The 17,221-nt window shown below is 41.0% G+C and overlaps 1 protein-coding gene across 5 annotated transcripts in view; it reads left to right on the forward strand.

Moving 5' to 3' along the window:
* Positions 1-700: 700 nt before the first annotated feature.
* RAPGEF6 (Rap guanine nucleotide exchange factor 6) overlaps positions 701-17,221 on the forward strand; it is a 257,480-nt gene continuing 240,959 nt past the window's right edge. For all 5 annotated transcript variants that reach the window (XM_049872961.1, XM_049872938.1, XM_049872947.1 and 2 more), the window contains exon 1: positions 701-1,003. In XM_049872961.1, coding sequence (XP_049728918.1) covers positions 935-1,003 — 69 coding nt within the window. In that variant the 5' untranslated portion in view covers positions 701-934. The remainder of the gene's footprint in view (positions 1,004-17,221) is intronic.

Consider the following 17,221-nt stretch of genomic DNA (forward strand, 5'->3'; position numbering starts at 1 on the left):
AATGTAAAACGTAATGCGAAAGTTGCCACTCTTGTAGTCCAGGCAAACCTAGGCCCAGATGCCGGGCGCGGGGGGGATGAGGCTGCCCTGCACGTTACTTATCAACTTGACAAGGCTCTGTGAACAGTCCGGACCTGGCTTTGCGAATCAGCAGGTACCGCGGCCGCCCACCCCTGCTCAACGCCGCGAAAGTTTGCCTTCTTTGCTCTGATCCTCCGACATCCGTTTAGGACAGAACGAGCACTTTTCGGTGGGCTACTTTCACCGGAGATTCTTTTTATTAGAAGAAATCAGGGAAGAGTGCGTGGATTCCTTTGCTTGACGGATGGTGGTTTCGACTTACGCACGTCCTCCAAGGTGGGTGTATGAGTCGCGAAACGGGGGCTGGGCCCCAGGTCTTGGTCAGGCCCGGGGCTTCCGGATTTCAGCACAGTTTTCTCCACCCAAAACGCCTTCCCCACATACGTGCCCCAACACGCTATTTTTGCTCAAGCCCTTAGTGCGTTTCCGCCTCCCGCCCCCCGCCGGAAGCTGGAGCGGCGGAAGCCACAACTCTGAGGCAGATCCTGTGATGGGTAGGTGAAGTACCGCGATATGTTTTAAAATCTCACGCAGGTTGGGAAAAGGGCTTAACCTGCACCGCCCAGTTTTTCGTCACAGCAGAGTCACTCTCTTGGGCGCTCGTTTGTGTGCGCGCGCGTGTTGCGCATGCGCACCGGCCCCCATTCGCCCCCCCCGTCCGGACGTCTCTCCGACCAGTCGCGCGTGGGCTGAAGCCCGGGGCGGGCGTTGTGAAGGGTTGTTTGTTTGAACACCGACCCCGCGGCGGTCGGTGTCCCTTCCTCAGAGGCAGACCTTCTATCTAGCTAGAGCGAATGGGCCGTTGGGTGGGCTGAACGGTAGGCTAGGGAGTACGGGGGCCAGGGCCGCGGCCATGAACTCACCCGTAGACCCCGGCGCTAGGCAGGCGCTGAAGAAGAAGCCGCCTGAGCGGACCCCCGAGGTAAGGTCGGTCGACCCCGGCGTATGTTCTCCAGTCCAACGTATAGCATCCCTTTGTTGGTCCGAAGCCCTCGGAGACTGTTCTGGTGTCAGAACCTCGCACCTGCTGCTAGATTATCACTTCTCCGAGTCCCCCAGCCTTGTCCCAGGCCCTTTTCTGGCGGGTGGGGTGACGAAGTGTTGCGTCGCTTTTCCTGCCCGCGATACAGCTTTACCCGCGCTCCGGTTCTTAGTCGTGACTTCCTACTGTCTTCAGTAAAAAAAACACCATTAGAAATTCTTATTTTCTGCCGGTAAAATGTGGATCTACCCGTAAATTCAGGGAATTTGCGAAAAACGAGGTAGAAATTACAAGTTTATAAGTACCTGAAATAAGGAACCTTGGTGGTGCAGTGATTAAAGCACTCGGCTGCTAACCAAAAGGTCCAGCCGCTCCGCGGGGGGAATGATGTGGCAGCATCCTTCCCTAAAGATTACAGCCTTGGAAACTCTACGGGGCAGTTCTACTCTGACCTGCAGGGTCACTATGAGCCGGAATGGACTCCACAGCAGTGGATTTGGTCTTGGTTGGTGGGTGGTGCAGTGGTTAAAGGGTTAAAGGTTGGCTGTTCGCTCCGCGGGATAAAGATGTGGCAGCCTGCTTCAGTAAAGATTTACAGCCTTGGAAACCCTATGAGACAGTTCTACTCTGTCCTGTATGTCGTTGTGCACGTGACTAAAAGAAGGTAAAGCTTTCAAAATTAGTTTGAAACTTTGCCTCCAGCCAGAGGATTAAATTTGTAGTGGAGCATGCATACTTAAAGAAGAATCTGAAAGTACCTTTTCAGACTGTCATTGGGAAATCTTACAATGTCTTGTGCTTGCATTCAAAACTTTCTGTATTCGGTTAACCGTAATGGCATCGGCTTAAAAGATTTTCATTTGATCTGAAAGCTTGTTTCAGGCACCTAACTTAAACCTGTTAGCTTTGCATATCTGTAGAGTGTTTAGATTTTTTTGGACTGTTTTTATTAAGAGAAGAGTTTTGTGTAATAAGTGGTATGTTTCCTAAACAACAACAATAAAAAAACAACACTGCAAATGGATTGTTGAATTGTCTTTATAGTTGCTGTAAGTGAAATTAAATGCTTTGGTTGGTTCTTCCAGAGTTACTTTTGGGTTTTTCAGATTTATAGTGTTTTACATAGTAAGTATTCAGTAGTTTTGACCTTTTGAGATGATGAAACTATTCAAGCCATAATTGAAGCTGTGATGGGTCACACTTTGTTATTGGAAATCCTGATCTTTGGGTAGAAACAAAGCATAGTCTGCCAACTTCCAGAGTCCTTTTTTTGAGACCTGTTCTTATAATCCCATGTGTCTTAATTTCCCTATGATGACCCTAGTGTCACTGTAGGCATTCGTTTTGAATAAATGAATTCTGCCATTAGTGTTTATATCATTAAAAAGTACTGTACAAGGCTTAAATGTATAATGTAGGTTTTACTTTTGAACATTTCTCCATCTTAACGGGAAAATCTTACTTCTCTTTAATAGTAGAAATTACCTAGTTTGAAGTTGCCTGTTTCGGAACCTTAGCACGTTTTCTAAACTTTTCATTAGGTTACTCTGCCACTGTCTGCTGTGTTAAGTACTTTATCTTGTTTTACTGGAACAGCAGCGTTGTACAAGAGAATGCTAAATGACTGCCCACTGTGCAAAGACTAGAGCCCTGACATGTAGCAGCATAATGGATTAACAACTTGATTCATTGTACTTTTGAATTGGTGTAGAATTTATTTTAGGAAATACTAACCTGAATTCTAGTGACGATTTATTTGTGATGAATAACTTGATGAAATCCTCACGAGTTCATTTCTGTTTTCAAAAGATTCGTATTCTTTTAGTGGACTCTTAAAGGTTATTTATAAATATAGCTATCCAACCCAAAAACCCAGTGCCGAGCTATCCAACCAATATTTATTGAGAGCCTACCAGTGCAAGACACTATTTTGTGTGCTAGGATGTTTCCGTGAACAAAACAGGCTTGTCTTAGTGGTACTTACGTTTTAATGGAGGGTGAGGGGAGAAAGCAAATAATAAATGTAATAAACAAGCAAGTTACATAATAGGTTAGAAGCTGCTAATTGCTATGAAGGAAAAGAAATTTAAAAAAAGGGGGTGGGGATAAAGGGGATTGGAAGCAAGGGGCAGGGGCTGGGTTGCAGTTTAAATAAGGTGCTTATTGTTGTTCCAGTTGAGAAGATGACTTTTGAGCATAGACTGCAAGCACATGGTGGAGTTAGCTATAAAGATCATATAGGTAAAGAGCTTTCCAAGTAGAGGAAACAGTCATTGCAAAGGCTGCAAATGAGAGCATGTCTGGTGCATTCAAGGAATAATAAGGAGCTCTCAACGGAGAAGACCGAACAAGGGCAAGAATAGTAATAGACGAAGCCAGGAAGATAATACTATACTGGTGGAGTAGGGTGGGGTGTAAATCATTGTACATTTTTTGGCTTTTATTTTGAGTAAGTTGGGCCAGGGGGAACACTGAAGGGCTTTGAAGCAGAGCAGTGACATTATCTGACTTAACAATTTTGGTAGAGTCCCCTGGCTGCTGTGTTGAAAATAGACAGTAGGGGAGCAAGGATAGAAGCAGGATGCCATTCCATTAAATCAGGTAAGAGATGATGGTAACTCAGACTAGAGTGATAACAGTAGAGTTGGTGAATGGTGTCAAATTATGGAAATATTTTGAAGGCTTAATGAACAGGATTTGCCAATGGGTTACATGTGGGCTTTGAGGGAAATAGAAGAGTCAAGCAGAATTTCATGGTTTTTGGCCTGAATAACTGCAGTGTTGGAGTTAACTGTCAAAGACTGTTTGAACGATAGAAGGAGTAGGTTTTGGGGGGAAGATTAGAGTTCAAACTTTGAATATGTCAAGTTTGAAATGCTTATTAGAAATGTTGAGTAGGCAGCTGAATACACAGATTTATGTTTCTAAAGAGGGAGCTAGGCTGGAGATACAACTTTTTTATAGTCATCAGCTTATAGATATTATTTAAAGTCTTAACATTGGATGAAATTGCCAAGGTAGTGAGTATAGTTAGAGAATAGAGAGGACCCAAGTCAGTGCCTGGGGCACTAGATAACTACAAGGTTAGGGGAGAAGAGGAGAAACCAGTGGAGGAGAATGAGAGGGAGCAAACAGTGAGGTAGGAGGAAAACCAAGAGAGAGTGGTGGTGTCCTGGAAGCCGAGTGAATAAAGCATATAATAGATAAGGATAAAATTGATTCGCTCAGTTTATTTTTCCTTGAATACCTACTGGGTACAAAGTATGATAAAAAATGTATACATAGATGAGAAGTGGTGTCTTGTAATCAGATGTTTGCATTATATAATTAATGAGTAAAGAACTCTTCTTTGTATTCTGGGACAAAATTAATGGTTCCTTTATTTTGAACTATCTGTTGTCTTTAGGTAAAACTGTCAACTCAAACAAAATCTTAGTAAACCAGAGACTGATTATGGAAACATGTTGTAAAGTGTGCCGTTTAGATATAATCTTTCAAAAACAGTTTTTTGCTTTTCTGGCCATTTCTCCTGCTTTATAGATGCAGCTGCCACAGTATGTTGTCTTTCTTGAACTAGTTCTCTGATTCCCTTTTCCACTTTACAAAGACTTTCTTAGGGAAAATTTTAGACTTGAATACTCTGGGAAGCTAAGTGCCTGAAACAGCTAAAGCTGTTAATGTGCTCACTTTGAGTCCTTATTCCAAAATCACTTAAAGAAGCCTATGAGAATTGATGCTTTGAACTTGGCTGCTTCTCAAGACAGTCCATATTCAACATCATTCTTTCTCCAGTCCTTCTTCTTTACCTCATAGTGAGCTTCTTAAAATTCTCACTTAAAGTTTATTCCTCTCTCTCTACCTCCAAGTGCTTAACACCGTGCTTTGCATATATTAAATGATCAATAAATATGTTAAAGAAAATAAAATTTAGAAATATATAAAGTCCTAATGTATTAAAAAGAGAATATTTTCTCTTCACTGTAGCTGCTGACTTTGTATACCCTGGGCTATCTCATTCAGCAACTTGCTGTAATTCTTGTAGGCTGACATCTTCTAAGACTACGTATTTCAAGTCACCCTCTTTCATGTGCTTCAGACCCATATATACCATAAACTAGACATGACTTCCTGGTGTTTTTCAGATCCATCAGCCACTTATTCTTAGTTGAAGCCTTCATCATTTTCCCTCCTTAATGTACTATTGGTGACTGGTGCAGTTGCCCAGTCTCGATTCCTCTGGCTCTCTTCCTTCTTATATCCAACTGGCCACTGTACCTTACTGATTTTGCTCCTGAATCTCTCAAGCCTCTTCCTCACCAGTTGTACTACCCTAGTTCAGGTTCTTTTGTTTCTACCCCTGAATTTTTGCTGGAGTCACTTTATTTACTGTCTGTCTTTCATATTGCTGCCAAGAATGATCTTTCTAACACGCTTGGATCTGATCATGTTCTACTCTTGTTCAAAATTTGTTAATTATTTTCCACTCTCTAGGTAGAGGTTGGCGATGTAAGTTATCCAAATCAGGACACTTCTGAGAATGAAAACATACACACACACATACACACAGTTACTGTCCAGTTGATTCTGACTGTCAGTGACTCCATGTGTTTCAGAGTAGAACTGTGCCCCATAGGGTTTTCAATGGCTAATTTTTTTAAGAAGTAGATCACTAGGCGTTTCTTCTGACACATCTCTGGATGGTTCCAAACTGCCAACCTTTCAGTTAGTAGCCGAGCTCTTAACCGTTTGCGCCACCCAAGGACTCTGAGAATGAAAGGAGTTACCCTTAATATTTATGCCAGAACAGGAATAAACAGGGACTGTCCCAGGTAAACTGAGATGTATCATTTCTTCACATAGATGATAAAATTAATTTATCCCTTCATTTAATAAATGATATGTCAGACATGATAGTAAGAGCCAAGGTTGTAGAGAAAATAGACATAGTCCGTGTTCTTCAATAACTAGGAGACAGACATGAAAATATAAATGTAGTAAGCCATTAAGCTTATTAATGGCAAAGGTCTGAACCAGGTACTTTGGGACTGGGAAATGGGGAAAAGAAAGGCTTCTCGGAGGAACGTTAAACTGAATCTTAAATACGATGAGTAGACGTCTGGATGACATGCAAACAGGCAGGGGGCAGCAGGATGAAAGATTCTGATGGTAGAATAGCCAGACGCATTTGTAGAACAAGAAGCAAATCTGTAAATCTGAAGCATACATTCCCAGTAGGTGTGATATTGCCCCAAAAGAGGCAAAAAAATAGTTTTTAGGAGAGCAAAAAACTTACATATTACAATGGTGACCATCTAAAACTCAGTGCTGCCTGACCAAGTCTTATTCCTTAGTATTTAATTGGTATGTGATGGGAATTAGGAAAAAATGTCCAAAAAGACTCTTTGTGGGAGGGGGACAATAATGAAAAAAAGTTGCAAATTATGGGGCTAGAGTATAGAGCTTTGGGGCGGGGCGGGGGGTGGTACCTGGTTTTGGATGTTAGATGATAAAGCTGTATATACTAGCAGGGTTGAAATATTTCAGAAATTTGTACTCCATCTTATAAGTAAAGGAGCACCATTGGAGGGTTTAAAGTCTGTAATCAAGATCTGTTTTATAAAGATTACTCTGTGTGCATTGCTGAAGATGCAGTGGAACGGAGCTAGACCAGAGGCAGGGAGCTTTATAGGTAGGGTGAGCATAGAACATTTTGTCCAAACTGGGATACTTTTGTGAGTGAAAGGTAAAACTGTTAATAATTACACCAGGACAGCTGGAATACCGGGAGGTATGATCCTCCTACTTACAGGAAACAAATACAGTAGTTCAGGTGTGAGGTAAGGTCCTGGACCTGGTGGCGGCAGCAGCAGCTGGAATATTGAGATGTTGAGGTGGTAGCATTTGCCCAACATGGTTGCTGATTGGAGTGGGAATGTCTGCCACCAGTCAGATTTGTTTTTTAACCTTTCAGAATGAAAACAGTATAATATACATAAAGTCCATATACCCTAAAAAAAAAAAAAAAGTATATAGGTCAGATGAATTTTTACAAACGTATTGACCTATGTAACCACCACCAAAATCAGATATTATCAGCACTCCAAATACTGTCTCCTGGTCCCTCCCACCTCCTACCTTCTCCCCCCCGCCCCCACCACCATCAATACCCTTTGTCAAAGGAATCCATTTTTCTGACTTCTTTCACTATAGATTTGTTCTGCCTGCTTTTGAACTTCATCTGGGTGGAGTCGTACAGTGTATTCTTTCTGGCATCTGAGAGGTCGGTGAAGTTACCTTGATTCTTTGCATTTTGCCTCTTTGCTGGACTTTGAGTCTCCTCTCTTGGGGCTTCCCTTGGTCTTTATCTGCATATCCTTTATATCCTGACTCACCTTTTTGTACCCTTTTGGATTGTCTACATTAATCTATCTAGGTCTACTCTTAGGATAACTGCCTCTTAGCCACAGATGTTGCAGTTCAAGCCAAGAGACACCCTGCCCTTAAGTTCCTTTCAAGCTTCAGGGTGATCTGGCAAAACGTTCCTGTCTTTTGCTTGTTGGGAACAGGCTTAGACTGGGTGCAGCAGCAAAGCAGAAATTTAGATGATTTCTAAGGTTTCTGATTTTGGTAACTGGATGCATGATATTGCATTATTTGGGGTGGAAAAAGAATGAATTCACTTTTGGAGAGGATTTGAGATCCCCTGGAGGGTGATGCAAGGAACTCTGGTGTCACAATAGTTAAGCGCTCAGCTGCTTACCAGAAGACCTGTGGTTTGAACTTACTAACTGCTCTGTGGGAGAAAGGGCCTAGAGATGTGCTCTTGTACAGATTATAGCCTAGGAAACCCATGGGTCAGTTCTCCTCTGTTCTATAGGGTCACTATGAATTGGAATAGATCAAATGGCACGTAACAACAACAGAGGAGATACAGGAAACCCTGCGTGACACACATGGTTAATCGCTGAACTACTAACCCAAGGGTTGGTGGGTCAAACCCACGCAGAGGCACCTAGGAAGTAAGGCCTCATGATCTGCTTCCAAAAGGTTACACAGCCTTGAAAATCCTATGAGGCAGTTCTGTTATGCACACACGGGGTCACCATGAGTCTGAATTGACTCAGTGGCAACTAACAGCAACAGCAACAAAGAGGGGGTTACAGGTAGAGAAGTGCACTAGGATGTTCAGTTGAAGCTTCTCATCGAATGAAGCTAGGCTTCTGAGCTGGTCTGGCAGTCTACAGCATATGGATCATAGGTGAAGTCATGGGATTGGTGGGAATGACCAGGGTAAAAATGTGGAGTAAGAATAGAATGTGCTAAGTACAGACCCTTTGAAAAAGTTGGGTGCCCTGATATTAAAGGGATGGAGGATTAAAAGATGTGGTGTGGTGAATTACTTAATATGGCCCTTTTAGCCATAGCCTTTGTAACTTCCACCAAATGACTGGGTGAGACTATGCAAATAAGGTGTTTACAGCCCACCAAGAGGATTGGGTAGCTTGCTAATAATGTAAATAAGGTGCATAGTACTCTTGTTGGGGTGGGGCCATGCAAATATGGTATGTGGAACCCTAATTAGGGAATTGGTCAGTTTTGCCATCCTGTTAGGCTTAGAATGAGCCATCGTAGAGGCCGACAGGAGGGACCTGACTACCACCAAGAAAAGAGATGGGAGTGGAGCATGTCCTTTGGACTTGGGGTCCCTTTCTGTGAGATCCTCCTAGACCCAGGAGACAGAGAGAGAGCTGTAACACGGGAGACAGTGCAAGACAGCGAGAAGCATTGGTAGAGGAGTGGCCACAGCAGAACTAGTAGACTGGCAGGAGATGGCATGGTGAGCTTCCTGGCCCACAGAGGAAGAAAGTTGAGCACCCTCAGGCCAAGACTTACTGGAAGACTGTAATGGTAAAGATTTAAAGAGAGTTGTAACACTTGCCTGAGGTTTGTAACACTTGACAGAGGCCTGCATAGGGCTGGAGAGAGAGGCCTGCTTTCAGACATGGCTGAGAAGAGACTGTCCTGATTGAAGAACTATATATCCTGAGTCCTTCCTCATCTTGAATTGTAATCTGTAGTAAACCCCGTGACTGTGAGTATGGTCTTTGAGTTCCGTGTGGCCATTGCAGTAAATTATCAAACCCATTGGAGACATAGAGAGTTCTGTGGGAGAGATGGCTAATGTCAGAATTGGTAAAAAAGTTTGAAGAGAGGAGGTATGTCTGGTTACTGCCTCATAGGAATCAGCCTTAGGCTGTCAATATTGGTTCTCCTTCCTGCTTATGAAGTTAAAGTTCAGATGCCCCCGCCATGCCATATTTTTTTACAAAAGAAAAGAAAACTACAAAGAGAATAAAAAGAAATTGTCACAGAGGTAGAAAGAGAACCAAAAAAAAACCAACCAAACCCATTGCCATAGCGACCCTATAGGACAGAATAGAACTGCCCCATACGGTTTCCAAGGAGCGCCTGGTGGATTCAAACTGCTGACCTTTTGATTAGCAGCTCAGCTCTTAACCACTACGCCACCAGGGTTTCCAAAAAGAGAGCAGAAGTGTGTTATTATAGGAGGACATTTCAGAAAGAAATTACAAATCACTAATGTCATTAATGTCAGATACTGTAGAGAGTTCAAGAAAAGTGAGGACTGACCTAAAAGCAAAGACAAAAAAAAAAAAAAAAAAGCAAAGACAAGAAGGCAGTAAAGGACAGGAAAACTGGACAAATGGACATAGAGAACCCAGGGTGGAAAAGGAAAGTGGGAGAGTACTGACACATTTGTGGGAATTGCAACCAATGTCACAAAACAATTTGTGCATAGATTTTTGAATAAGAAATTAATTTGTGCTGTAAACTTAAACCTAAAGCACAATAAAATTAAAAAAAAAATGAGAATTGGTAAATTATTTAGATTGCTTCTGTCAGAATGTTTCTGTGGACTAATTAAGAAAGAGCCTGTTTGCAATGGATTGCAGAGCGCCTAAGACCCGAGAAAATTAAAGGCAGCAAGTGTACTGCTTTTGTGATTTTCGGCTCTGATGGCAAGGGGAAAGATATAGGTCCTCTGTGATCCTCCACCTCACTCCAAACACACATATTTTTAACTGCTTATAAATATCCTAATACAGTACTTCTCAACCTAGGCTATGTGTATTTCTCAGCCTGAGAAGCTTTTTGTTTTGGTTTTTTCCTTTAATGCCTAAATTACTCTTCTTGAATTAGACCTTTCTGGAATGGAGTGTAGGCATTAGTATCAATAGAAAGCGCCTCAAGTAATTCTGATACAGGTATCCTCTGCTTTCCCAAAGTTCACTTTCTGCTACTTCAGTTTTATAAAAGACATACATCAGTACCTGTTTTCTAACCAAAAGAAATCTGAAGAGGATTTTCGCTTTTATGAACAAAAGTGGAAATAGCGTTCAGCGTTTGTTTTGCAGTGAGCCGTTAAAGAGGCAGCCTGCACCCTGAGGTGCAAGAGTGGTGTCGCCAAGCTCCAGGAACTACACTCAGCATTCCTGCTTTTATTATATGTTAGTGCTATTTCAGGTTTTATGTATTATTTGGTATGATTTGGTAGGTTATTGTTTGGGTCTGGGAACGCTCAAAGATTTTTCACTTATTAATTAATGGAAATTGCTTCTTTGCTTTACGCCGTTTTGGCTTATGAAAGGATTAATAGCAACACCTACTTTTGGATAGTGGGGGGATCTGTACAAACCTGTACCAAATGGTAAGAACCATTGTCCATTGTGCCACATTCTTTCCTATTTCTGTGCTCTGTGTAAGTCAGGACAATGTGGTTCAGGATTTATGGCCCTGGAATTTTGCGTTTGAAGAAGCCTTCTCCAAATATGGGCTCCAACATTGAGAATATGAGTGACCCTAGGCAAGCTATCTAACTTCTATAAGACAGAAGATCTTTTTGGGATTGTCGTGAAAACTAGTAAGATAATATGTATATTTAGTAAAGTACCTGTCATAATGAACACTTAATAAATGATAGCCATGCATATAGTTTGCCATTTCCTCTGTCCAGAAAGCTAACTATTGGCTGGGCAAATTCAGACTCCCTACTGGAATCTCATTTCCAATGTTCTTTCTGCAGAGCTGTGCATCTTTCCTCACTCTTCCACTCCTCCTCTCTCTGTTCGAAGAATGCTTAGCACCTTCCTTTGTCAAGGTAATTACTGTACTGTGTTATCATCATTTGTATGTTTTTCTCCCTGGCTGGACTTTAAGTTCTTTATGGACAGTTGACTCAACACTTCACGCCTATCATGCGATACTTGGTGCATAGTAGGTATCCAAATATTTGTAGAGTAAATGACCTTAGAAAAGAAAATGAATGTGGAAAATGCAGTTCCCCTAAAATTCTAGTAGTGATATCTATTGCTGGGATAAAAAGACTGATGAAATTTCACAAGAGGGCAAAGCTTGCCATTAATATTCTCATTAAAATATAAATAACATACAATTACCATAAATAAACTGTGTGTTTTACCTGGCAATTCTTCAAAGATAATTCACTTGGAGGAAACTTGGTCCTGTTTTGGAACAGGAACTTATTTTCTGTATGACTTCAAACACATTTGCAGGAAACCTCACCAAGAAATACGGATAACTACAAGTTTTAATTTTTCATGCTTTTTCACCGGATGATCTAAAACTTTTGAGGAGCAAAAATTACTTATTCGGATAGGTGCTAATTGTCTACTTACAATCAGAAAATGATTTAAAAAAAAAAAAAAGCTTATTTTTGTTACTAGAAGTTCGAGCTAGATAGGCCTGAAAAAATGTAAACTTTAGTATTCTTGTAGTCATTTATTAATCTGTTTCAGAGTTTAGAATAATGTTCTTTAAATATGCACTTGTGCACTTGAAGAGGTTATTTTTTCTGAGTTGGCGAAAGAGCACCATTGTTCTTGAGTCATATCTGAGTGAGTCACTGTGCACATCCCTGAGGGTGGCAGAACAAAGATTCTTTTGTGCATTTCTACAGCAGATGCACATTCAGAGAGTTTCCTGGCAAGTAAAAGAACTTGCTTATGCTCCTGGCCTTTATTTGTAAACCCAGTTGATTAGAAAGGGACTATTAGATCTGGGTGGGGCCTTTGCTATAAAGCATCTCTTCTGGGCACCTTATTTTATATGTATTGGAGATTCCCAATTTGAGATAAATCTTTGACCATCGTGGAGTCGGAACACTGTCTAAGATTTTGTTTCCGAGACTGAGGAGCTACCCTGGGAGAGACTTCTTCTCCTAAGGGGAAGAGCAGCCAGGCAAAATGAGCTTGACTGTGTGACGAAGTCCTGGTCTTAGAAGGGATAGAGTGAGTGTGAGCTCTGTAGCGTTGTGGTTTATATTTGCCTTGGACCGTAAGGTTTACTGAGCCCCTGTAAATAAAAACTGAATGATCCACTTTATTAAAAACTCAAGGTTTTGGGGGCATAAGCAACACCTACTTGATGTCCTTTTTGAGTGTAACTCCAATGAGGGATAGAAACATTCTCCACTGTTTTGCCAAAAATTGAAACTTTGGCATCTGGAGGGCTGCGCAGATAGTGTAGCTCATTGCACAGGACAGTTAGTACATACTAGAAGTAGCTGCACTGCCTAGCATTTGTGAACATATGCAACACTCCTGTAAATACTTTAGCTGGGGTCAAAAGCTAGTGAAATATGAGTTACATATTAAAGGAACTGAACTCCACAGAGGTGAAATAGCTTGCTCAAGGTCACATTACTCATCAGTGACTTCCCTAATCTAGCTGTTGTTGGATGCCATTGAGTCAATTCCAACTCATAGTGACCCTATCTGACAGAGTAGAAGTTCGCCCATAGGGTTTTCTTGGCTGTAACCGTTACAGAGGCAGATCAGTAGATCTTTTTTCTGTGGAGTTGCTGGGAGGGTTCTAACCACCAACCTTTCAGTTAACAACCAAGCATCTAATTGTTGCGCCACCAGAGCTTCTCAGTCCAGTGGTACCTACTGCTTTCTCTTTATAAGAACATTGAATTTCAGGCTGCATTTTAAACTTTGAACTTTTGTTTATATAGTGACATGTAAACAGATGCTTAATATTTTCCTAAATAAATGCCCTTTGTTCATACTAGTCTTGAGTGCTATATAAGTACAGTGCCTGTGTCAATTTAATGAGAATTAATGATTGTCAAGTTTTATCTAAAATGAAAATGAATGTACCTGGTATGGGATCTGTACCATTTATAACTTGTACTTCTGTCTTCAGAGGATGCTAGCCTATTGTAGTTTGGCTTTTTAAAAGGATTCAATTAATATGAGAAGGGTTCATCGCAGTAAAAAAAAAATTTATTTTTAAGTTTGTGTGTCACAAATACCTAGATTGGGGTTTGGATTACTAATGGGCTTGTTAAATGACTCTGAGGCAGAATAGAATACATGCTTGTTCTGAGGAAGACTGCTTAATAAACGTTTGTGTGGTAAATATTTTTTCAACAGCTTTTTAAGTACCAGGGACAAGAGATTTAAAAAGATAGTTCAGTCACCAGGGAAGAAGATATGTATAACAAGTACACAGACAATAAAAATACAGCCTGATTAGGTAATGTGATAGTTGTAAATATCTGGTGTTCAGGAGTTTATAGGAAGGTTGTTTTGAGGGTTACAAGGGTAGGTAGGTGTCAGACACGTTTTGGAAAAAGGAACCCTGAGTTGTTTAACAGTAGATTATGTAAACATTAGGTAAAGAAGGGGTAGTATGTGTTTTCTGTAGAGGGAACAGCTTGTGCCAAGGCCATGAGATGAGAGAGATTGGCACGTACATGTTGCCTGGTCAGTCATAATATTGGGACATGGGTTAGTAGTAAAATAGATGAGGCTGGAGGCATGGTCAGAATCCACTGTGGCAGCAGTGTGAAGAGTGGATTACAAGGGTCAGTCTGGAGGCAAGAAGGTTGTTTTCGGTTATCCAGTGAGAAATCACGAACTCCTAAATTGCTGTAGTTGGAGTGGGGAATAGAGATATTTAGAATGAAGAATTGACAGGATTCTGGCCAGATCCATTAAAGGTGGGTGGTGGTGGTGGTTTTTAGTTACCACTGAGTCTGTTCCAACCCTTGGCCACCCTATGTGTGCAGAGTAGAACTGCTCCATAGGGTTTTCAAGACGGAGATCTTTCAGAAGCAGATTGCCAGGCCTGTCTTCTGAGGCACCTCTGGGTGGATCCGAACTGCCAGCCTTCCGGTTAGTAGTCGAATACTTCACCATTGCACCACCCAGGAACTTCTGCAAGGCAGGCACTGCCACTTATATCAGGGAACCTATGAGCAAGGTGCATGTCGGGGTGTAGATAATGAATTTAATTTTGGACGTATTATACTTGAGATACTGATGGGTCACCCAGGTGAAAATGTTCCAAAAACATTTAAGGAAGAAAGAAAAGAAAGAGAAGCCTCTGAAGGAGGCTTTAGAAGGAGCAGCTAGAGCAGGAAGCCCAAAAAAAAAAAAAATCCAGTGGACATCAGGTCAAGTCTGACTCTTGGCGATCCCATGTGTGTTGAATAGAACTTTTCTCCATAAGGTTTTCAGTGGCTGTTTTTTTTTTCTCTGTGAAATGGCTTGGCACAATAGTCACAGTGATGGACTTGAGCATGCCGGTGATTGTGAGGATGATGCAGGACTGGGTATCGTTTCATTCTCTTGTACATGGGATCGCCATGAGTTGGAGTCAGCTGAACAACTGTATCTAAAGTATATCGTTTGGAACTTTTATTTCTAAAACTTAAAATTCCAGAGTATAATTTTGTAGTGTTAGAGAGTTTTTACTAATAAAATGTAATTTTCAAGTAGTTTAGTTAGTTAATGTATTCTAACCTACAAATAAGAATCTCCAGCTTATTATTAGAAGCGTATACTCAAATCTTTAACAACAACAACAACAAAAAGGACTAGATCATAACGTAGTGACAGAATGAGGTATCCACTGTCAGGAAGTATCCAGAGTTGTCAGACTTTGCCAGAGAGCATTCCTGGAAGCAGTTTGTCATAGGCAGAGAACAGCATATGGTGGTGATTGGCACGCATGAGAAAAGATACTAAAAAAAGAATGCAGGTGGAGACTTGAAATTTAAGAAAAGCTAAAAATATCTGTTACCACATCAGAAAAGCAGGAAATAATCATGCGTTCTTACCCTCTTTTATTTTGAAAAATGTGAAACTACGGAACCATGGGAAGAATAGTACCCTTTATCATACACGGTTCACTAAGAGTTTGTACTTTCGCCATGTTTATGTTATCTCCCTCTCTTCCGTATATACTTTATTTTACTAAACCATTTGAAAGTAAGTCGATGACACCTCACTCCTCATCAATTTATCTCCAAGATATGTCTCTTATAGTTTTATTTTTCAATATGAAATCCAGTCAGCGTACATCACATTTGGTTGTCATGTCTCTTTAGTGTTTAACCTAGAGCAGTCCATCTGCCTTTTTCTATCTTTCATGATATTGATGTTTGAAGAGTCTGGCCAGCTGCTTTACAGAATGTAGCATAATCTGGATTCATCTGATTTTTTTCCTCATGATTAAATTCAGGTTAAATAATTTTGGGGGTGAGAAATTACATAGATGGTGCTCTGTACTTTCCATTCTGCCACATCAGGAGATAAATTATTGGAGATGCTAAATTTGATCTTTTATCCTTCTGTTGTAGAGGTACCCTTTCCCCGCTATAATTTATAAGTGATCTGTGAGGTGATACTTGGAGAATGTGTGAATATCCTGTTCTCCAACATTACACTTAGTGGCTTTAGCATTCACAGATGAACTAAATTTACTATTGCTTTGCTATTGCAGAGTAGTAATTTTCTAATTCTGTAATTCCCTGTATATTTATTAGCTGGTATTCTTCTGTTTAGGGAGTCCTGGTAGCACAGTGGTTAAAGTCCTTGGCTGTTAAGCAAAAGGTTGGTGGTTCGAATCCACCAGCCACTCTGCAGGAGAAAGATGTGGCAGTCTGCTTCCATGAAGATTTACAGCCTTGGGAACCCTATGGGGCAGTTCTTCTCTGTCCTATAGGGTCGCTATGGGTCAGAATTGACTTGACAGCAATGAGTTTTGGGTTCAGTGGTAGAATTATCACCTTCCAGAGACCTGGATTTGATTCCCAGCCAATGCACCTCATGTGCAGCCGTTACCCATCTGCCAGTAGAGGCTTGCATGTTGCTGTGATGCTGATTAGGTTTCCGTGGAGCTTCCAGAGTAAGGCAAACTAGGAAGAAAGGCCTGGCGGTTTACTTTAGAAAATCAGCCAGTGAAAACCCTGTACCTCACAACGGTCCAAATCTGCAGCTGATCGTGGGAATGGCGGAGGGCTGGGCAGCGTTTGGTTCTATTGTGTATGGATGGGGTTACTGTGAGTTGGGGGCTGACTCAATGGCAGCCAACAACATTCTCTTATATAGAAAAGCATTCCCCACCTTTCCTCTTTCTTCCTTCCTTTTCTCTTGTGTATCACTATGAATTCAAGGATTATTTTTGAATTCAATATTGTCGTTATTCTTTTTGATTGTTAGATTGTCTCAGGTTTAGCCAGTGGGACCCCCTTTTGGCATGATCATACTAGTCCTTTGAGTATTTCCTTACTTTCTGGCACAACAAGATGTTCCAGACTTGTACTTTTCTTGCCGTAGTCTTGAGATCAGCTATTTATCCAAGGAACCCTGGTTCCTTTTTGTCAGAAATGGTATTTAGAAACCAGGGTCTGGGTTACAGATATGGGCTAGAGCTGTGTTGTGTTTGTGTTTTCTAGTTCTTACTATTTACACCTTGGTGGATGAGAAAACCAATGGAATGAGCTTCCCTATTTAAAATGTTTAAAATATGATCTTGTCCACTCTGGGACATTGTTGAAAACATTTAAAAAAGTGTTAATTATTTGCTGAAAATAATTTGTGTTTTGTATTTTTATAATATAAATATATAATACAGACATTTGTTAACTGGTTACTATGTGGCAGTCTCTGTGCTGTATATTTCGTAAGCATTATTTTACTTTATGTTTAAAGGTATTTTATCGTTCCCATTTTAGGTAATAAACTTTAAGCAAATTATCCAAGGTTACAGTTATTAACTGATAGAGGCAAAATTGGAACCCAGGACTGCTTCAGAGACCAAGTT

Source organism: Elephas maximus, chromosome 2 (genome assembly GCF_024166365.1).
Source record: "Elephas maximus indicus isolate mEleMax1 chromosome 2, mEleMax1 primary haplotype, whole genome shotgun sequence".
In the NCBI taxonomy this organism is placed as follows: domain Eukaryota; kingdom Metazoa; phylum Chordata; class Mammalia; order Proboscidea; family Elephantidae; genus Elephas; species Elephas maximus.